Raw genomic sequence first — 21,998 nt, 5'->3', positions numbered from 1 at the left:
CCAAATCATTCTATGATTCTGTATGCTCTATTTTTTCAGGTAACGAAGCAACGATATTCCTCCTCTCTTACAAACTGAAGCTGAAACACGGGGCCGGATCAGTACAGGGATTATCACACACAAGATTTATTTACTCAATTTTCATACACGAGTTTTTTCCATGTGAGGGCGGTGGGGCGCTGTCATAGGTTGCCCTGGGAGTGTTCCAGGCAGGGTCGAACGAGTCACGAAGGCACCGGGTCCGGTGCAGGTGTCCCTGCCCACAGCGGGTCCCTCATGAGGGCCGGGCCCTCACGGCGGGGCGCGTGCGGCCGCCCCGCGCATGCGGGCTGGGGACGCGGGGGCGGTGCGGCCTGAGGGGCCGCGGCCGGGGGTGGCTGCGGGGGCTCGGGTTGCCATGGAGCGGGGCCGCAGGGTCCGCGGCCCCTGCCCCGGGAAAGCACCGTGGAAGAAGCGCCGGGCCTCCCCTCTGCCGGGGGCGGCCGCTCTCCCGGGCAGCCGCGCCGGTGTCTCCCAGATGTGCCGGCGGCGCCTGTTCGGGAGCACGGAGCCTCGCGGGCCTGAGCCTGCCTGTAAGCGCCTCTCCCGGGTGGCGTTGGGGCTTGGGGTGCAGGAGGCTGGGCCGGTACCGACGGGAATGCGTGGGCGAAAGAGGACCCTGCTATGTGCTTTGTCCGGTTTGCTCTCGTGGGGCAAGATGTTGGGCAGGGTAATCCGGCCAAGATTTTTACAGATAGCGTCCTCGGTGTCCCAAAAAAGGTTTGTTCCTCACACAAAGGATTGTGCCCAGCGCAGCGGGTCCTGTGTGAGATTGGGAAGTGGTTTCTTGTTATCCATGTCTCTCACCACTTGTAGAAAGCAAACTGCTGTTCTGAAAACAGGAGTGTTACTTGTATTTTAGCTGCTAGTTAGCAATAGGTAAGATTTTTCCTTTTGTAAAGTGCCTCCCCTCTATTTAATCGAGTTGAAAGGGAGCACTGAGAAATGTCACGACAAAAGCCTTGCTTACCTTTGAGAGAATATTTTAAGAATTGCTTAAAGTAGTTACTCAAAAGGAGCTGCCTCGTTGTTGAACGCAGTGCAGCAGATACCAAGCTAAGAATTTGAGACCTGTTAAGGAAAACACGGCAGTTCAAGGGAAGGGATAGGAATCAAGTGAAGGCTAACAGAGTATGGGGAAGACCAGCGTGGGATGTCTTGATCTTGGGCTGATCTTGGTAATTTAAAAGTAAAGCTTTGCTGTTAGAGAGTACAGGGAACATTGTTATTTCCTTGTTCCTGCTCTGCTGGCTCCTGCTCTTGTATGTATTTAGTGCTCCTGTGCACAGGACTGAGTGCAACCAGCTGCCTGGAGGTCTTCCATATGTTTGGAAAAAAGAAAGAGAAGGATGAGTCCTGTCCATATGTCCTCCTGTCCTGAATTCCCAGGAAGCTTCAGCTGAAGGGCGCTGTGTGGCCCTGGGGAAATGCAGTGACTCAGACCCAGGTTTTAGTGTGGGGATCCTTTGAGGTCATAGAAGTGTAACTCTAGAAAGTGTGACTGTTTCTAGCTCTTAGGTAATGAAAGCAAAGCACAAAGCTAAATGGCTTATAAAATTAGTTTTAGGATAAGAAAATATGTCTCTGAAATTTGCTGGTTACTGATTTATTGTGTCATTAATGCCATTTGGGATTATACAGAGTGAGGACCAGTTTATGTAGACATCCTTGATGCTCCTAATAAACTCCATTTAAAACTGATTTATACTCAAAACTACTTTGAATCAAGGTAAAGATTGCTTCCAAGGTGGTGGAGTTTTTTCCTTTTAATCAACAGATTTCTAAAACACAAGAAGTATTTCTTTATGTCTTCTTTTTGATTTGTCTTGATATACTGCTGAAACAAGTAAATTCAGATTTTACATTGTTAGTGATAATACAGTCAAAAAGTATTGAGTGTAAAAGTGGGAACAGCTAAAGGTTCCCTGTTAGAAATAATAATATAATTCTAATATTGAAAATATCATTACTGAAATAAATATTTATTCTGTAGGCCTGCAGAAAAAGTTCAGTGGGAAAAATCTACCAAAAATTAAAGAAAACGTTGAATATACTGAAGAGAGCTCTTCATGCAAGCAAAGGTTAGCTAGAACTCATTCAAACACAACATTGTTAAGACTTGTTAATAAATTGCATTGTTTTGCCTTGTGAGATGGCTCTTGGAACAGAGCAGTCTGAATTATCAATGCACTGATGTTTGTCAGATTATTTATTGACACCCTGTAAAGACATTTTAAAGTTGTTGTTTTTGTCTAAAACAGTGTAGCTCTGTGATTGAATTTGGTTCTGTTCTTCAACTGCAGTAATCAGGTGACTGTCAGAGAAACAACAGATTTCAAGATAAAAGAAAAGGAGCAAGAAGAAAGAAGTGTACCACTGAAGGTGAGAATGCTGGCTTGCTTTTTACCTACTAGGGATGGAGGATAAATCAGAGAAGTGTGACACATTAATTTCTTTCTCTGTTCAGGTAAAATTTCCTATGAATTATGTCTGTGTGTACCCAGACATTTTTCAGGCTGAACTTGGTCCTGTATTTTGGATTACATTTTCTGTGTCTTTGACCAGAATAAAAGCTGTTGGAGCTACTGGATGCCTGAGAAAACATCAGTACTAGTTATCCTGAACAAGACAAGCCTGTAGGAATTGTGTTGTGTGCAAGAGATATCAGCAGATTGTGATTCCAGAGAGTTGCTCACTTCTAGGTCGGGCACAGACATTTAACAGGTCCCTGATGCTCTTGTGTTACTAAAACTGGAATGAGGTCATTTGAGATGATGGTACAGAAGTGTTACAGGACAGTTAATACTGCAATGGCAAGAGAATAGTGAACTGGGTGTATTTGAACTGAAATCTGCTGCAGCAAAGGGCATAGGTGATACTGGTATAAGATTTACTTTTCTTTAAAATGTTGGCTCTTCTCTAGTGTACCAATTATTTACATTTTCTACAAAATGTCTAGTTTTGTAGAATCTACTGCTTACACATCATAGATGTTTGTATTTACAGAAATGGTGTAACTTTTCCTCTGAAAGTGAGGACTGGGTACCTGAAAAAAAATAAAATCAAAAGACAATAAAGTTCAATACTTTACCTCTGTTGTGCATAAGTTCAGTTGATATTAGTCTGCCTACAACAGCAGTTTCATCCAGCAAAGATTGCAGAATCAAACGATGGGATAGTCGCCTTGAATTTTAGAGCTGTAAGATTGCGGATTCGCTAATGTGCATGAAAAATCCTGCTAAAATTACACTGTGATTAGCAGGCTTAAGTGCTGAAGAACTAAACAGTGAGTTTTCTCAGCATCTGCTAATGAAGGATGATATTTAAATGCCTTTCTTTGTCTATTTTCAGTTTTCTCAGGTTGTTTATATTGCTCTTTTAATTTTAGGAATCCAAAATAATCAACTTTGAAAGTAAAGGATGTTTGAAAAACGCTGAAGTGACGTCAAGTGAGTATAATGGCAATACATTATATTATTAAATATATTTTATATCAGTAATAAACTAAATGTAAAATTCATTATATAATTTTATTTCTGGAGAAGTACTGGTCTTGTTCTGTGCTGTTGTACTGGTTCTGACTGTGTGATATTAGAAAGTGAAGGTTTTGACACCACTGGCTGGACTTCTGCCTGTTACTGCAGCCTGTGGCTGGGCTCGCATGAATTGGTTGCAGGCAGCACAGACAGACCCACAGCGCCTGAGACAGTGTTGAGCCCAGCCTGTTGGAAACCACATGATCTTGATTTGATCATTGACAGAACTAGTCGTGAACACAATTTCTTCAGTTTACTCAAACCTGCATTTCTAAAAGCTTGTGACCTATTTAAGAATTACCCTGCTGGGGGCTAAATTCTTAAAGTATGTCTTGTGAGCCTTGGGCGAAGAAGGTATCTTCTCTTGGCTTATGGTAGTGTATGGAAATAAACAAAGGATGCCCTTTGTTTGCTTCTTTAACTGTATTATGACTCATTATGAGATACTGACATGACAATACTTAGTTCATTACAGGAATGAAACTCAGATAAGGAAATCCTGATGGTTTGTACAAGATGATAGGTTTTTTTAGCCAGCTTTTTTGTCTCTTTCTCTAGGTACAGAAATTACTCTTCCCACAGGTGTTTCCACCTTTCTGATAGATTGTTTAGATGAAGATTCAGCTGCAGATTATAGCACTGCTAGCAACAGCCTGAAGACTTATTCATCCCCTGAAACATTCAGAAATGACAGCCTGAAGACTTATTCATCCCCTGAAGCATTCAGAGATGATGATTTGGGTGACACTTTTGGGTGACTTTTTTTCAGTTTTATTTGATGTAGAAAATGTGGGGAGACTGTCTACAGTAGAGAGATTAGCGGCCTCCCTTAGTGTGACTCACTGGGTCACATCTTTGCTATAAACCCGTGCTCAACATGAAATCTGTGTATCTTTCCTTTAATCTGGTGTTAATCAGGTCCTTGTGTAATTTGAATCCTACTTTAAACATAAAGTATTCACTGTTGATACAAGCTGTTTATTGGGAATGACCCACAAATGTGTGTTCAGTCAAATTCCTTCCTAACTTTTCTGCAGCTGTTTGAGCCAAGACAGTGCTTTAATTTTGCTTTTTAGTTCCCGTCTTGCAAATGTGATTGCTTTCAGTTTGGTCATAAATTTAATAACTCAATGAAATTCAGCATAAGAAATCTGCACTTGTATTTTTTATGTCCAGAAAGAGGCAATTTTTACTCCATGGACCTTGGCAAGTACAAGAACTCTACTCTCCTGGACTCCAGCAAAGCAGTGACCATAGATAAGATACCACAGATCTCAAATCTTTCAGCAATATTAGGTAATTCTTTTCTACAATACTTCAGGATATAAACATAAACAAATTTCACTCTGGTGTGCAGAACCTTTATAAAATATATAATGATCATTTTATGTAAAGTCTTCTGCATAATAGAGGGCAGCTCTCTGCTAGTGGTCTGTGTTTGCTTCCAATATTGTGCTTTATAAGTTAGTTTGCACTAAAAAATTATCTGGTCAAAGCTGGCATTTAAAGTTTAGCTTTCATGTTTTGGGTTTATTTCAGAACCTGTACCAGAGGATTTTCCAGACCGATGCGTGGCAAGGTAATCACTACAGCAGACTCTTTGATGCACCTAAATGTTTAGACTCTTCTCTTTTGAGTGATGCTTAAAAGAAAGGCCGTTACAAATAAGCCTCTGCTCCTGCAGACACTTCTGTGGAGTTTCAGCTACCTGTGTCTTCCTTAACTTTGGTATTGGTGAAATTTGAAACTGGTCAGGGAAGAGTTTGCCTTACAGATTTCTAGTTTGGCCTTGCAACTGTAGGGAAATCGATGTAAGAGAACTCAATGAAGGATTTTATGGAAGGAGATGACATTTATTTACAAAATCCATAAAAAACAAACAGCTAAATAAGTTGTTTTTATGAAATTGCACTGATTCTGTCAGATTTCATTCAGTCACAGCAAGAGGGGTGTGCTAAGGTAGTCTGGCCAGGCTTGTCTCTGTGGTAGAGGGTGAAGGGTATCTGTTGTCAAGTCTTCTTTAAGTCTGACATTCTGTGCTTGCCCAGAGTAAAATCAGTTTATGGGCAGGTCTTTTATGTTCTTTAGGAATCATCAGCTTTACATGGGGAGCTCCTTTGCTTTGAAATCCTGCTGACTTTATATTATAATCTTGGGCCAGGTTACTGCCTGTTGATAGTATTTTCTTACTTGGAATACATCTGCCAATAAGTACAATGGGGGGGGGGTGTGTGTGCGCTGTGCTGACACCCTGTTGACACCCTCCTGTTGCTGGATGCCAGGTTTTCTCTGACAAGTTGTCTGTGGTAAGGTTTTATCACAGAGAAGGGTCTTCTATACTTGGCCTTGTCACAGTGCCGCCTTCAGGTTCTGATATAAAAACCTGAGGAACATGAATGTTTTTTTAGGAACAGCATCATTTCTTTTAACCCTTGTGCTTCTCCTTCCAGTCTTATATGCAGACATTTTCATTCATAACACATATCCGTCTTAGTGTTAAAGATCTCTGTCCAATTGATTCTGAATTTTCTTGTAAACCTAATTTCCCCTGCATCCTCCTTAAACGTGTTCTGTCCTTGAATGCTGAAGTGCTAAGTATTTAGTGAGTCTTCTGAGGGTCTTAAATTGTGACAATCCTAATGATAAGATGTGTGACTTGATAAACTATCAAATAACTGTAAAGGGTGATTAAGTAACTCCTTGACAATATTTTTTTAAAATAAGATTTATCCCTTTTCACTCCTAGGATTTTCTTATTAATAGTATTTTTTTAATATTAACATTAATTCAGAATAGTTCTTCTTTTCTTTTTCTCCTCTTCTAGAAAGAGATCATCAAATTGCTATTACAGTTCTTCAGCAGTAAGCATTTCAACTACACTGGCAGGTAAAATATGACCTGAAGTAGTTGTACTAGCTGTGAGAACAGAATATTCTACCCAAACTTAAACGATTGCACAGTATCTAAACCAGGCTTCTGCTGTGTCATTTGTCTTCCAGCACATACTAAACTCAGTTGTGTCTAGAAGGTAAAGTGTATATTGAAAAATCATCCCAGCAAATAGGACTTGGTTCTAATTAGTGTGTTAGGAGAAGATAACAAAAACAACCAACCAACTGAAGTCTCAGACCCTGCATTTTTCCATTTAATCACCCATGATGCTCAATGAAAATTGACATTCCTTACTTACCTTACCCAGGAACACAACTGTTTGTGTTGTGCTCTTTACTTGAGTCTATTTCATATCAGCATCACAAATACGTTTGAGTCCCTGATGTAACTACAGTTCTGACCTGTACAGATACAATTCTCTGTGTAGCCCAGGTACCACATTATATCCCCCTGCTTAATTTGGAGTGTAATGGCAGCAGAAGTTGCTGCTGGTAAGGACTGCTGTGATTATGCAGTCTCTGATCCCACAGTATTTACCCAGCTGTAAATAGCCAGGTGAACACAAGATTAATAAGCAAACTTGTTTACAGAATGGGAGAGAGGTAAAGCAGTCCTGATGGTGGGGAGGAGACCAGGGTTATATTGGAGGAAAGAACTGTGTTTACATGGGTGGCTTTGCAATTATTCCTCTTTAGAAACCATCCTGTAAGACATGGGATGGGGAGTAGCTGTTGTCTTTATCTCAAAGTTAATTAATGTGTTGGAAATCTGTCACAGGAAAAAAACTCTGTAAAATAACAGCTGCAAGAGAGAGAACTCCAGACCTAAAAAGTGGTATGCACTGTTCTTCACCATTAGGACCGGAAAGCAAGGTGAAAGATCCTTAATAAATCTGTGAGGTTGTAACACAAATGATTTTCTCCTTGTTTGGGTGGAAAACTCCACCTGGAGGAATAGTAATTCCTGCTACATTTGTAAAGCGGTGTTTGCAGCCAGGGCAGAGTGGACATGTAGCTTGCCTCTCCCTCTCAATAGAGCGGTAATCATGGATGTCCCCAAGCTCACTGTTTTTCAGACTGGCTGTGTCAGTAGTACTGAAATGGGTTGTGTAGAGATTGACTATGACAGGGGGACTCTTTTTTTTAGTGCTTACCAGGCTGTAGAGATTCACTTTGTAACACAAAATGTAATTGTTTCACTATTTAGCATGATAAACAAACAGCTAAAGCCAAAAGGCGGAAGAAAGGAAAAAGCAGTTTTAATTCCTTAGAAGAAGGTTCATCAATGTTTAGGCAGCTTGATGCTCCAGAAGACACGTCAGTCAGATCAAAGGGGTTGACAGCAGAAGTTCTGCCAACCAAATGCACAGATGCTGTGGAGGTGAGTATTCCCATTGTGCCACCCCATTCCAGGCATGGAATGGAAGTGGGAGTTGTGAATCCTGACCGAAATTACAATTAAATAGGATAAGTGGCAGAAAGTGCCACATCTGAAATGTCTATGCTGCAGTAAACTAATTCTTGGTCTTAATTTTGGAGAGCATAAGAGCAAAAAAACTCCTGAATGACAGGAATTCCATACTTAAAACTGAAGAACTAGTAATGATTCTAAATGGAGTTGTTAAAGTATTGTATATTAGGAAAATACTGTGAGAGTAATAATAAGCAGCAGACTTTGAAACTGATACTGAGTTCTGTTTTTGTTTAGCAAATGACTTCCACCATGCTAATCATGGAGGAAAACAAAGTCCTAAAAAATCCTGGTAATGCTCAGCCTCTAGAGCTAGATGTGAGTGTCTATCTTTTTTTTTTTTTTTTTTTTTAATAATTAGAACCAAAGAAATCATTCCTTGTGGCACATTGCATTTCTGCCTATATATATGTTACACTGCATATTGCACAACGAACTGACAAATTCTGAGCAATTAAAAAACCCCAAACAACCTAATCTAGGAATTTGTTTTGTATTTTGGCAAATGTAATGTAAAACCAGCACTAGTATCCTTACTTGAACAAACTCTTTGACTCAAAATTGATGTTTAAATGGCAGTTCGAATTCTTCAGCAGTACAGTACTGCCACTTGTCTCTTCACTCTTGAGCTAGTGCATATTAGATTAATAAATAGAGAACATTAGGGTCTTGCTGAATCCCTAAATAATTTTTATTTAAGCAATAGAATATCTTTTGCATGAGCCAACAAGCATTAGCCAATCTGAATTGTTGTTTGTTATTTAACTGGGCACTTATTCCTGTATCTTTTTTATTTCAACGGAGCTGTAGTTTAGCTTGTCGCCGGTGTATAAAGCCTCACCTGGGGAAGACCTGTTCCTGAATACCACAGGTCCATTTGTAAATTCAGAAGAAATTGGTCCTGTGTCTCTGAGCTCAGAAAAAGAAATTATTCCTCAAAGTCCAGAAGAAAAGAATATTTTAAAGGTTCTGATTTTATTGCACTTCTTAAATCCAGTTTTATCATGCTAATTTCTATTGTACTGTATATTTAATCCTTACAGTATCAAAACTGCTAAAGAGAATGCTTAAAGCTTTGAAGCTTTCTATCACCCTTTCTAATAGCATGTTGACTACTACACAAGTAGTCTTAAATGTTTTCTAGTGACATGCCTTGAAATCTACATGTAATCTCTAATTTCCCTAGAAGAAAGCTTTTAGCTGTTTTAGAGTATTTCTTCAGTGGAAATAGCTGTGTGAATGAAATGTCATTAATCTTTTCAGCCTCTGTGTGACAGACAAGAAATCTGCTCCATTGTTAGAATGTCACCAGGCCAGAGGCCTTCCCAGCTCCAGCAAGTTCCAATTAACTGGAAAGAGTTCTGCCTTCCCAAAGGAGTACCTGAAGGTAAAGGAGTTTATAGACTTGCTACACTGTGCAGATGCTGACTGGTTAGTTGTGTGTTTAAAGGTTGTTGGGCTTTTTTTAACAGTCTGAATTGCAAGGCTAAAAAGAATGAAAGATACATAAAACTTCAACTCTCTGGCTTAATAGTGTTCTTGTGCAATAGTACTTTATTAAAATTGCACTAACGTTTTCTCATCCAAGGATCTTTAGCATAGGAATTAATATAGTCATAGGCTACTTCACAATTAAGGCCTTACTATTATTCTGTGCTTTATTTCTAGGGTAAGCCTGAGTTGAACTTTGGTATTCACTACCATCCCTCTACCAAAGTAGTTCAAATTATCAGTAATGTTTTTCTTTAAAAATTACTTGTTTCTCATAAGGTTTCTGTTATTTTCTTCTGAAACCCTTAACATAGGGAAAGCTCCTTTCTTCACTTCCTTGGTTTTTGTTAAAACAAAAATGAGACTGTGAACAAAACTGTCTCACCACTTTAACAAAGAGGTTGAAGCCCCTCCCTTTCCCATCTCTCATGAAGTTTCTTGGTGTACCACTGGATGGCATGTGTCTTCCAAAGTTTAAAGCAGTTCTTCTCCAAGTTTCCTGCAAGTTGTGTGTCATTTATTCACTTTTAATTCAATACAAAGATACTGTATAAGTGTGGCAGCTTTCAAAATTACTGAACACACAAAAATTTTTATTTGCAGTCTCTTAGGTCAAAATGTCTTCCTACTTTATTACCATACATACAGGATCTAGAATGCAGGGAAGTGCTTGAAAGCATGTAGTTAATGACAGTCATCCGATGCTTCTGTACAAATCAAAGAACTGGGATGCTAGGTCATGTGCCCTGCATACAGAACACAGGTTGTACTTGGTGGCAAGTGAATTGGAAATCAGCAAGTAGTGTTGTCAGAACAATAGTTTGGTTTTCTTACTCCTTTTCTAGAGGGTGCTGGTATCAGGAATTAGACCCTACTGTGGTGGGGGGTGACATGGTTCACTGGAATCTGGGCTAGCTCAGAGTGTGACACCAGTGCTGTGCCAGGTATGGGCAACTGCCTCAGTATGGGAATTACTGAAGGCAGAACCTTTAGAGCCACTTGCTCTACGGTGCAGGATTGCTAACCAACATCTGGGATCAGGTGAAGGAGAAAGGAGGAGGCTCTCTATATGAGGTTCCAGAAGGGAAGGGTTTATTGGTACCAAAGGGGTCAGGAACAGAAGAGCCCTGAGCACCTGTGTGCACAGGATTAAATACAGGGAGTGGGTACAAAATCTTAATCAGTAACTCACCGGGGAGGAACATGAGACGGGGTTTCTAATATAGGAACCAATGAGGATAAGGGGGAGAAGAGGACAGGTCACGTGGGCTAAAGGGGCCTTGAGGAATAGGGACTTTGCAAAGGGGAGGTATTGGAAGGGGGCTGGGCTGATGGGATTCACAGGGAAGGGTCCAGAACAATGACAGGGAAAGTACTGCAATAAGGAGTTGTGTCACAGTGATGGGCAGCATAGGGGAGGATACAACTTAGGGGCAAACCAGCTCTGGGGGAAACATGGGGGAGCATAGAAATAAACTATTAACAATGAAACTATTAAAACAAATACGGACCGCAACAGAGGGATTTATGCTGGATGTTTGTTCTCAAGGAGTCTTTCAGATGATGCTGGTCTTCACTAGGAATGTACATATACCCAAAACTATTGTTCTCACTGGCAAATGAGATCTGCAAGATCCAGATCCTCCCAGACAAATGCTAGCATTGAATATATCTAGTGGACATCTGAACAGCTGGTCAGATCATTGAGCTTTCTCTTACATGTGAGAATGTACCACTTTATTGATAATTATCACTTTTCTTTCTCCCAGATACTATTACAAGTACCAAAAATTGGATCTACTGTAAACAAAGATGAGATTTTTGGCTGTCAGCAGGAGTTCACAGAAGAAATGACCGTCTTGCTGCTGTGGCAGGGTGGTAAAACAGAACTCCTAACTAGTGAATAATGGTTGTATTTTTTTTTTTTATGTATGTTGTTTGAAATTTAGTATTACATGTTTCAGTAAGCTAGTAAATACTCAAATACTTTATATTAAATTATTTTGTACAGCAGCTAGATCCTGTTCTGGGCATTATTCTGTAAGGATTCCATAAAGATGATTCTTCAGTTTGTTTAGATTTTTAAAAAGTGTGACTGAAGACCAGCAGACCAAATTGCTTTAATAGAATTACTTTTGTCTCTCTCTCTGCCAAGATTTCTTGTTTCCTCTAGTAGCATTAGCATCTACAGATGTTAACTCTTTAAGTGTTAATATTGGCTATGAAGGTAACTGCATATCCTAGAAGTGACTATGAAAGCATTCATGTACTCTTGGGGACCCAGAAGTCAATGTATGTCACCACTGAACTCCTTGAATGCTTAGATCTACAGAACTTTGGAGGTACAGAACTGTGTGTTCTGCTGTAATTTGATTTCTGAACATGAATGCAGGTCACCTTCACCCCATCATCACTCTGAATTGGCTCCTAATGATCAGCACTGTCACCATTCTGGGCACATCCACTGCCCAGCCATTGCCATTTCAGAGTCCTTCTTGTTTCATCTCAGGTATGTTGTAATACCTCATCTCTCGGTCATTGTTTCTTCTAGTGGCTTCAGACTTAGATAAAGTAAATGCCTTACATGAATGCCCACAATGGTGGGAAAAACCCTTTAATAGCTGAACTGTTTGATGAGATGCATATTGACATTCTGGAATTTCAGGTTACTGCTCACACTGTGTCCACACAAGTCAAATTCCCAGGGCTTCCTGTTCAGCTTGTGGATTGTTAATTCATAAATGTTGTTCTTAATGTGCTGAATGTCTCAGAAAACATTGTCAAAACCACATTTTTTTCCACTAGAATTCATTACACATTAAAGTAATTTGGACTCCTACAGTGTTCTTACTACAATCCTTTACTCAGATTTTATCTGAACAAAAAGGAAATTTTTCAATGTTTCAGAATGCTGGTATGGCTTTCAAAAGTCTGAGTTTGTTTCTCAGTGTTATCAGCCTGGAAAATAGTTTTGTATTTCCAAAAAGAGCATGACAGGAAGACATACAAAATCCACAACTGTAGTTTGCATTTGAAAATACCTGTGAAAGTTCAAACCCTGATCTTTTCTCCATTGCTCTGGGGTAGAAGGAAGTGCAAATAATTGCTGCTGGATTAGTTTGTGAACAAGTATTATATAAACATTCTAAATGGCTCACGGTTAAAAATTATGCCATTAAGCTATTTTTCTTTTAAGCATTAGTAGAATGAGTTCTGCCAATAACTCCTTGGAGTCCTGTCAGGTATGCTTTTAATTATCAATATCCTTGTTCTTGCAAGTCTACTAAAGTCACTAGTAATTATGCGAGAATCTAGAGCCCCTAGGAGACAGAGGTGAGCTCCTTGATGTAGCTTTAAGCAAAATTGAAGGTTACATATTTAGTAAGTTGTGCTCATGATGATTATTCAAGTAAAAGATGGTCCAGAATAAAGATATGTTTATTGTAAGGGTATTCTGGAAGTCACAGGAAAAAAACACTTATTTTGCCCGAGGCCATTTGGTAGTGTTATACAAAGAGACTAATATTGTTAAACTAATTGGAAAGTACAAGAGAGGAAAATGGTCTGTAACTGTGGAATTGACTGTAGCAGCCTAAATGTTGCTGGGGTTTGCTTTTATTTTTCTTGATGTGATGAGGCTGTATAGGAGGACAGAAATATCATGAACCACAATCTCTTGTCCTTCCCTTCAGTTATGAAAGCACCACTTCTTATCATCTTTTGTCTGACTCTTAGAGAAAGTGTAATTAATTGCCAGGCTAGCTCTTTGCCCCGGGGAAGGAAATTCATTTTGAGGCTGCAACAATCTGTACTCTTGTTCTGCTGTTCTCAAAGGAAAGACATTTTCCTATAGTTTGGTTTTCAGCTGAAAAATTGCTACATAAAATTTCATTCAGAGTGGAAACTGGCTTTTCCTTATTGGTAGATAAAGGTTATGGGTCATGGCCAATTAATGGGTAGGACAGAGGAGGTTATTTGTGCAGTAATTCAGGAGAAGAATCTGTTCAGTGTCACTAGGGCTGCTCTGTCACACCCCAGACATGATGAAATCTTAATGGCTTGACTGGAATTGCTTCCAGCAAGTCAGTCCATGCAAGAACTCTGATAATTCTTTATCAGCAGGAATAGTGCATGGAAGATGCATGTTGAATAAATATACTGTATAAATCTGGAAGAGGTTTCTCATTAACACTGTTCAGTTATTCTTGTTACCTGAAGTGCACTTCTATGAGACTAACTCCAAGTACTCAGAGATGGAGGGAGGTGTTTCTTGTACTGGAGATGTAAAAAGGTACATGTAGAGGCCGGTGGAGGGTAAACCCTTACATGCAAATGGTTCTGGCTTAGTTCATAGCCTTTAGACACAGAAGAGAGATGTCTGGGGCCCAAATCAAAATATGCTGAATGTACACATAAATTCATTATATTTAAAGGGACTTCATCAGCTTGAATTGTAATGCACTTGAGCTTAGCTAAGTCTTCTTTGCTCTAAGTTGTGAAACTACTGAAAGCTGAGTTATATATCCTGGCCAAAATTCTATCATTTTGTTTTGTTCCCTGAGGACTTTTCATCTTTGAGACATTTTATATCTGAGATTTATGTATTTATGTACTCCTCTTGAAGCCAGGAGGCTTCCACGTGGTGAAAGGATGTAAAGGTTGGTCATCTATAAATCCGTGGCAGACACGTGTCTTCTGGATAGAACAAGGGGGAAAAGATGCATCTAAACATTAATTCCTGATTTGTGTTAGAATTGTCTACAACTTCTGGTAGATGGAAAACGAAGTTCCTACAGATGGGTGATTGTGAAGAATCATTATGTAGATGTTACACATGCACTAAGTTATGCCTTTGAAATAATCTGCTTAATTTAATCTTACGTCATATATTGTTTTAGCTTAATTCCATTTTCTAGGGAAAGCAGATGAGTCAGTCAGTTTTGTCAGTCCTTAATTAAACTTTCCTAGCAGGGTTGCATCTGAACAGTGAGACACTGAAGGAGTTGTTTAACTGTTACCAGGGTTTCTGTTCCACTTAAGTATTGCTAATAAAGAGTTTTATAAAAAGGCTTAGATCCTTTTGATTTTACAAAACCTATCACACTTTTTTTTTTTTTTTTTTTTTTTTTGTTTTGGAGTCAGTTGCTGGGCTTCATGTCCTAAATACCCTTTTGTGGATGGATGTTTTACCTGTGATGATGGCTTCCTCAGCCATCATCTACATACGTTCCACCTTCCCTGCAAGTTTTGAGTCCAGTGCATCCGAGCTGAGCCGTTCTGCTACAGCTGTGGGAGAATCGCGTTGTGTGCCTGGAGGGAGAGCGGACAGGAGCTGGATTTTCGTGGTTTGGGGTAAAAGACGTCACCTTTTTCTGGCGCACCACCTGCACCCCGAATCCCGAAGGCGCTGGGTACGGCCACGAGAGGGATCTGATGCCTCGATCGTGACCTCCTCTCGCCTTCCTGGGGCTCCTGCCTGTAACTTCCGTCCGAAGAAGGAAAACACAACAGCGGCGCGTTATCGCCGCCCCCGGGGATCTCTCGGCCCGGCCCCCGGAGGAGCTCCGCCGGGAGCGGCCGCTTTTCCCGCATACGCTGCGGCCGCAGGAGCTGCCGAGGCCGCAGGAGCTGCCGAGGAGGGTGAAAAGGAGGAACTCCGAACTCCCCCCAGGCCCGGCGCCCCCCGCGGGCTCTGCGGGGCTCCGCTCTTCACGTGGGACCGCCCCACGGGGCCCGCCCCGCTCGCTGCCCGGCCCCCGCTCACTCCGTCCCTCCCTTCGCTTCCTCCTCCCCTCCTGGCAGCGCCGGGTGACTAATTTCTGTCATATGACTGTGACACCAAATGGAGCGGGGCGGGCGGAACTAGCCTCGGCGGAGGGACGGCGCTGCGCGGAGCCCAGCGCCTCGACGGCGGGGGCAGCGGCAGCGCCCCAAAATGCCGCCCACCCTCTTCCAGAAGCTCTTCAACAAGAAGCATGGGCTGATCTCCCCCGCCAGGGATGCCCGCGACGACTGTATCTTCAGGTAATCGGGGCGGGCCGCGCTCCTTCCCCGTCCCAAACTTCTGCTCCGAGTTCCTCTCTCCCCCCGCCCGGAGGACGCGGGGGCTGGCAGACCCTTCCCTGCCCCATCGGCAGCTCCTCGGCGACGTGCCCCGCTTCTCCCAGCCCCGGAGGATCCGTCTCCCTTCCTCCGCGGGAGCCCCGGGGCTGCCCCGGCCGGGCCCCTCCGGCGGGCACGGGGCGGGAGCCCACCGGAACCGCCACGTCGGGGCCGCTGCGGTGCCTCAGCTCAGCTGCCTCCCCACCGGAGCCGCCGCTCCCAGCGCCGGGCCGTGCCTCGCCCCCAGCCCGCGGCTGCCTCTCCTTCCCCGGCGTGTGTGAGGCCCCGGTCCCCGCGGGCCCCTCCGGGGATGCTGCGGGCCGGGGGAAGGTGACAGGCGGTCAGGTCCCCAGGGAGCAGCCTCAGGAATGGGGGGAAAAACGTGAAGTTTTGGCCAAGAGAGGAGTGGGGCTTCTGGTTCAATTCGTCATGCTCTGACCGCAGCAGCACTGGATCGGCCGAGCGGGGCCAAGCTCAGCACGGGGAGCAGCGCAGGGGCCCCAGGGCAGCCCCAGGGGCCGGGCGGGCTCGCACGGCACGGGCCGGTGTCTGTGGGGGCCGGCGCGGGGAGAGGGTGCTTGAGGGTGCTCCGCGGGGCCTGGCGCTCGCCCGGGGCTTCCGCGGGCTGGTTTGCTTGGAAACAGGTAGCTTTTGTGCTGAATACACGTGAATAATAGTGGTCACGCTCGAAAGCGATGCCGTCTCTGCGTCCTGGCAAAGAGAGATCCTGCAATATCTTTTTAAAGTGCGGTTTGCCACCTGGATGCAAATAAAATCTTCATTAGTAAGAGTTACACGCTTCTTGAAGCACTTCTAACAACGTGGTGAAGCTCTCCTCCCACCTGCTGCCTTGAAATGTACTGCCTACAAATGATCAGCCATTGGGTTTCTCTGTAAAGGGACATCTCTGACTGATGGGCTTAATTTTCTGTGGTAGAATACTCTTTTTAGCCTCAGTATTTAGCAGGTTAGATGGATAATAGTGTATCTGCAGTTATCTAAGGGCAAGGGTTTTCAGAAAATATTGATTGGATTATTTAAGTCCTCAAGGAGTCAAGACACGCTCCTGGACATTACCTGGAGCTCACACAACTTTTGAAGACACTGATCTGTAACTGCTTTCACACCTCTATGATATTCACTGTGGAGTGAATCCTTTTTTAAAACTATCTTTTCTAAGAAACAAAATGTTTTAATGACATTGATGTCATCTTATTTTCCAAATCATCTGGATCAGAGCCCTTGGTGTGGAAGGGAAGGGGTACTAGGACTGCTCTGTATAATTGTCTTGCCTTTTGCCCTGTCTTGGTGATGGGTTTGTGTGGAGACTGGAGGCTCATGCAACAGCTGCAGTGCAGACCTGGGGCAGAAATGTGGGAATCACACCCGTGTTGAGAGCAGGAGAGTGAGTGCTTGGCAAGGTCTGTGCTTCCCTTGTCACTTGTATCGTTCTATGCCAAACTGGGTCTGAAATTTATAATGCTGTTTAGCTTTGTGATATGAACTGTCAACTGGTAATGGGTGAATTTGTAGCTGGGTTTTTTTTGGTGGACCCACAGGTATAATTTGCAGGGAGAGGCTGATGAGGCTCTGGGGAAGGTGGGAGATCCAGCTCTGACTTAGGAAAGCCAGTAGTATTTTTTGAAGATAAACAATACAGATGCTATCTAGGCACATTGCCTAAGGCTGCTTTCATTTTCCAAATGGAGCTACGTTTGTAGCTAAGATCAGAACTTGTTAGGATTATCAATTCCTGGTGAAACTTTCAAATAATACACAAAATAAGGACTGTTATTTATGACATCTGAGTCTTTGGAGACTGGAAACAAGCACTTTAAAGTTCAGACTGTTGCTGGTTCCAGTGAACCTGAATGCAACAGCCTCATCAATTCAGTTGGGGCAAGGTGATGTTTTATGGATTGATACATTATATCTGTTTACAGTCTAAATAACAGAGCATTTCCCAAATATTCTGAGTGCTGTTACTTCCGTTTGTCTTCACTTTGAAAACTCAGGTCTCTTATTGAGGAGACTGTGTAGAACAACCATAAAAATACATAAATTCACTGTATTTTGTAAATAATATGTACTTCGAGAGAAGAGCCCAGTTACCCAATTAATATAACAGAACATTTAAGGATTATTTTGTTACTCTTTTTTTTTTTTTAATTATGAATGTATTTTGCATTTCCATCAGGCTTATTGTGAAAACTCACCAGTTCTATTTATCTGACCTTACACTATTTCAAAAATAAAACAATGCTTTTCAGGGGAAACATTTTGTTTAGTTGTTGATTTGTTTGTGGTGGGGTTTTAATTTTTTTTTTCTTTTTTTTGTTTCCTGCAAAAATCTTTTTTGTGCTGTGGGTGTGTGAAATTTTGTGAGCCTCAGTCTATCCAGACTCTGTAAAACCCTTCAGGACTAGGTGCTGGAGAAGTTAAGAGGTTTAGTAATGGGAACAGTAAGTGAACAACTATAAAATATTTGCTGAGGTGACAGTTTGCCATTTATGTAATATATATATATATATGCCGTTTATTTTACAGAAGAAACTTTAGGAAATCATACTAGATCCACTACTTATTAGTTTTCTAGCTCTTCCATTCAGTCCATGGCAATTGGCAGACTTGGCCCTTAGACTGAAATTTCTTGCTACAGTTTGACATTCCCATGGTCAGCAAGAATATTCAAATTTTAGTGGTAAAATCTGTTTACAAGAGACACAGAAACACCTGCAAATATTCTAGGAGGGAAGAGTCGAGCCCTCATATTCCAAGATGTGAAGTACCTGCTGTCTACTGCAAGTAATACTCATGTGAGTGGATTTTCCCTGAGGGTAACTCTTACTATAAATAGGATCTCTTGGCTGTATTGGTCATGCTGCTGGTGACAGGAGAGCTCAGCCCAGGCTTGGCCTGTTAGAGTTATTAGGAAAATAAAATTTCAGGTAAGCAATGTTCTAGAATTTTAGAATCTAAGTATTTCTGTTGTAAAAATACATAAATGTATTCACATGAGCTGTAAGCTGTATGTGTCTAAAATGGAGATACACTTTAAAATAGTAAATAAATGAACGCTGTTCCAAAAAGATGGAAATAATCTTACAAAACTTCCTTAAATTAAGCAGAAGCAGCCATGCATTTCTGCTGTATATTATATGGGCACACTAAATATTCCACTGCACATTTACATTACTGACTATTACAGTTAGCGATGTTAAGCTGCTGTGTCTTTCCTGGCTTTTCAGGGATCCACTTCAGCCCTCTGGAGAAAAGGAAGCTGGTAAGTCACTGAAAACTCAACCAGCTTTTTGTTCTTCAGAATGAGCTCAGTAGACTGAGCCCAAAGCACAGTAAATTACCAAGAGGGCTGAGGCTTTATATCCTTGTCAGGCTGTGTGGGCAGTATTTCCAATGGTAAATACAGCTGCAAAGACTACAGCAGAGTTTCTGCAGGATAGTGTGTTGGGATCCTGATTGGACTTGAAGCACTATTAGCATGTGGCAGAGGGAGAGGGATTGTCTTGTAATACTGAACTATGGGACTTGCATGTTTTGGGGCTCTGTGTAGGAGGGAAACTCAGTGGGGATTTTTTCCATCTTATGTATGAAGTTCAAATACTTGTTCCCTTCTGTCTCTAGACATCCTACCTGCCTAACTGGAGGATAGATGTTTTACTAATCAGGAGTTCTTTTTACACTACAGCTCAATAAAAGCTTCAGTGTCTCTTTTTTTATTTTAATCTAGGGAAATCTAAAGAACCATCTCACCCTGAGGGGCATTCCATTGATGTTTGCAGACTCTGTTTTGCTCTTGTTAAAGCACCTGTTGTGGAGGTACAGCTGTGTGGTAATTGTTCAAGCTTGACACAACCCCTTCCAGTTTCAAGTCTTACCAATGGTGTGGATTATCTTCGAGCACATTTTTCTTTCAGGGCTTTGCTTTGGGTATCTAGGTATTTTTGAGAACAAGTGCTGTTTTTCAAGCTGGGAATAGATAATTAAATAATTTTAAATGTTCTTTATGATGGAGAAAGCCATTTTTGATTGTCCTGGACATGTGCTTTCTTGGGGTCTTCTGGTAATATGTGCTGTTCCTTTATTGAGAGAATAGTTTGCCAGGTTCCTGAGATAGGAAAGGCCTCAGGCTGACTGCAAAGTAGTATTTCCTGAAATCTGTCTAGGCAAGCATTCCCCATCAGCCCAGACTCTTTCTGTTTTCTGTGGCAGTGACTTTAAATGTTATCCTGAGATTTGTTTCCTCTCACATAATTCTTGGCAGTGGCATTCGTCAAGGGAATTACAATAAACCTAGAGTTGTAAATGGGCTTGATACAAAGATGCTTCATGAGCCAGTTCTTCTGCAGGGCTATTGTTCTTACACAGTAAAAATGATAGGTGCTTTCTTATGAGGGCATAATTGCTTCTTGAAAGAGGCTAATTTCTTGAAATAAAGTGCAAAGAGACTCAGAGGCAATTATTAATGTGTAGCCAGAGACTACTACAGCTTTTTAAAGTGGAGGCCTGAGTAAGGTGAAGGAGAAACATGAAAGTTGTCTTTACATTGGTATTTTCAGTCAAAAGTTTTACTCACAGAACTTTTTTCTCAGGAGCAGGTAGCTTTGTGTACAGCTTGGCTGAGCCCAGGAAAGCGGATCACTTGCCAAATTGTGTCAGTTCTTGGGAGCAACGCAGCCAGCAAATTCCTGATCCTAACAGTTCTGCACAAGACTTTTAAAAGCTGTTCTGCAGCACTGCATCAGGCCAGCCTGACTAAAACCTGTTATTAATGAAACAGCATGTTTTGATGTTTGTTCATTTCAGGCATTCTGCAAGGTTTTTTGTCAATATTTGTAAAACTCCTGGAATTTCACCACCTCAAAGTCTGTCTTCCAAAAGAGGATTAGCTGGACTTCATTTTGTAATTGGTCCAGCTTTTTTTCTTTTCCAGTTATCTTATGAATTTAAAAAGCTTTTGTGCCATAATTTTTAGATTACTTAAATTATTAAACATCTGAAATGTTACTGTGCTTTTATTAAGTGAATTTCTGCCCTGTAATGTCCTTTTAAGTTTTGCTTTTTTACAAAAATCCATATTTTCTGTAATATCTGGAAAAGTATAGTTTTGGCTTTTTGGTTGTATTCATTAGCTTGAGTGCACCAAGTTTTAATAAATACTTCACTTTGATTTATGCACAGTTTTCTCTAAGATATTATGCCTTTGGCTTAGTTTTAAAATATATTGCTGTTTTCTAAAGTACTTTTTTTTGCTGATATCTGTTTTGCATTTCCTGTCATGTAAGTTTTTATGTACCTTCCAGTGCTTAAAGTCAGTTTTCATCTTGGAAACAGAGACATAAAAGCAACAAGATTCCACTGAGAACCTCTGGAGCTTGGAGATAGTTTTGACAATTTCTTCTGACAGGGCCACTCTCCAAGCCCGCTTTGCCATCATTCTCTAGGTCTTCCAAGTGCTTCTCCAGGTGCTTCTAAAACACGCAGCATGTCCTTGAAAATTAGGTTCTAACTCTAAATAAAGCAATGCTGCAAGCTGGGTCTGTATAGTGACTGAAGGAGCTCATTTGGAAGTCTATCCAGTTATTATTTACTTAAATTATCACCAGATCTGAAGGAATTAGCTTAGATTGATATTCCCAGCAGGCTAGGTGCATGTGAGTGCAAAGAATGATGAAATAATTTGAAAACCGTTGGAGTGCTTGTGTCTGTCTGGCTTTGTGCCTTGGAAAGTTTTTCCCTGCTCTGGTGGGATCTCTGCCTAGCCCTTGCTTCACCTTGGCTTCTTCCCGTCACCAGTAGAGCAGGGAACATAAACAGTGGAGTGAAAAAGCACTCTGCTCGTTTTTCCGCTCGTTTTTTTGAAGGAGGTAAAGCTCATTACAAAATGAGTTAACTGGTGAAGGGTCCTCCTTGTTGCCTTTCCTGCTGGCATATCCTGTGGTGGCTGGGAGCTCATGGTGACTTGAGAATTTGGCATCACGAGGCTGCCCTGCCTGTCCTGGCCATCACGAGGTCAGCACTGTCAGTGTGCACTTGGCTTCCTCCCAGCCTGTGGCATCGGTTCCTCCCTGTGGGATGGCCTGGGTTGTCTGGGGATAGCTGCAGTTTTTGCCTCACCGAGTGGCCCTTGGAACAGTCATATTCTTGGTTCCCCTCCCTGCATTTCATCTCCTTCCTCTAAATTAGAAATCTTTCTGAGGAGAGGTTGGAACAAGTGAATCATGTACATATAGATACACTCAAGCAGAAATGCTTCACACTTGGGTTACACTGGCAAGTGTTGTAAGGTGTTTCTACAAACCCTTGCATTCTGTTTCTTCCTTCTCCTACTGCAGATGAGATCATGAGGCATGAGGATGTACCAAGAGCCTGGGGTGTATGTACCTGCTTGTGCACTGCGATGTATTCTCCTTTTATGAAACAATTCCAGCATTTGTTTTCAGGGGACTG

General features: G+C 41.8%; 2 protein-coding genes across 6 annotated transcripts in view; both read left to right on the top strand.

Annotated features, from left to right (window-relative positions):
- The first annotated feature begins 323 nt into the window (after nucleotides 1-323).
- On the top strand, nucleotides 324-14,495 carry MEIKIN (meiotic kinetochore factor). 4 transcript variants are annotated; one of them, XM_023936132.2, is made up of 14 exons: nucleotides 324-572; nucleotides 2,033-2,120; nucleotides 2,343-2,421; nucleotides 3,428-3,488; nucleotides 4,134-4,316; nucleotides 4,752-4,871; nucleotides 5,115-5,154; nucleotides 6,400-6,461; nucleotides 7,245-7,339; nucleotides 7,674-7,847; nucleotides 8,175-8,255; nucleotides 8,748-8,903; nucleotides 9,201-9,324; nucleotides 11,198-14,495. In XM_023936132.2, the coding sequence occupies exons 1-14, from the start codon at nucleotides 398-400 to the stop codon at nucleotides 11,242-11,244; spliced, it is 1,485 nt and encodes a 494-aa protein (XP_023791900.2). In that variant the 5' UTR covers nucleotides 324-397; the 3' UTR covers nucleotides 11,245-14,495. The 4 variants fall into 4 exon arrangements, with proteins under 4 accessions (XP_023791900.2, XP_086707764.1, XP_086707766.1 ...); XM_086851638.1 differs by having other exon boundaries at nucleotides 332-572; nucleotides 4,158-4,316; XM_086851640.1 differs by lacking the exon at nucleotides 8,175-8,255 and having other exon boundaries at nucleotides 332-572; nucleotides 4,158-4,316.
- Nucleotides 14,496-14,734: 239 nt separating this feature from the next.
- FNIP1 (folliculin interacting protein 1) overlaps nucleotides 14,735-21,998 on the top strand; it is a 65,746-nt gene continuing 58,482 nt past the window's right edge. The window contains exon 1 of one of the 2 annotated variants that reach the window (XM_086851627.1): nucleotides 14,735-15,452. In XM_086851627.1, coding sequence (XP_086707753.1) covers nucleotides 15,364-15,452 — 89 coding nt within the window. In that variant the 5' untranslated portion in view covers nucleotides 14,735-15,363. The remainder of the gene's footprint in view (nucleotides 15,453-21,998) is intronic. The other variant, XM_086851628.1, reaches the window with a different exon arrangement.

Source organism: Cyanistes caeruleus, chromosome 15, assembly GCF_971803275.1.
Source record: "Cyanistes caeruleus chromosome 15, bCyaCae1.hap1.1, whole genome shotgun sequence".
Classification (NCBI taxonomy): Eukaryota; Metazoa; Chordata; class Aves; order Passeriformes; family Paridae; genus Cyanistes; species Cyanistes caeruleus.
The sequence above is the reverse complement of the archived record's forward strand: the minus strand, read 5'-3'. Positions and strand labels throughout refer to the sequence as shown.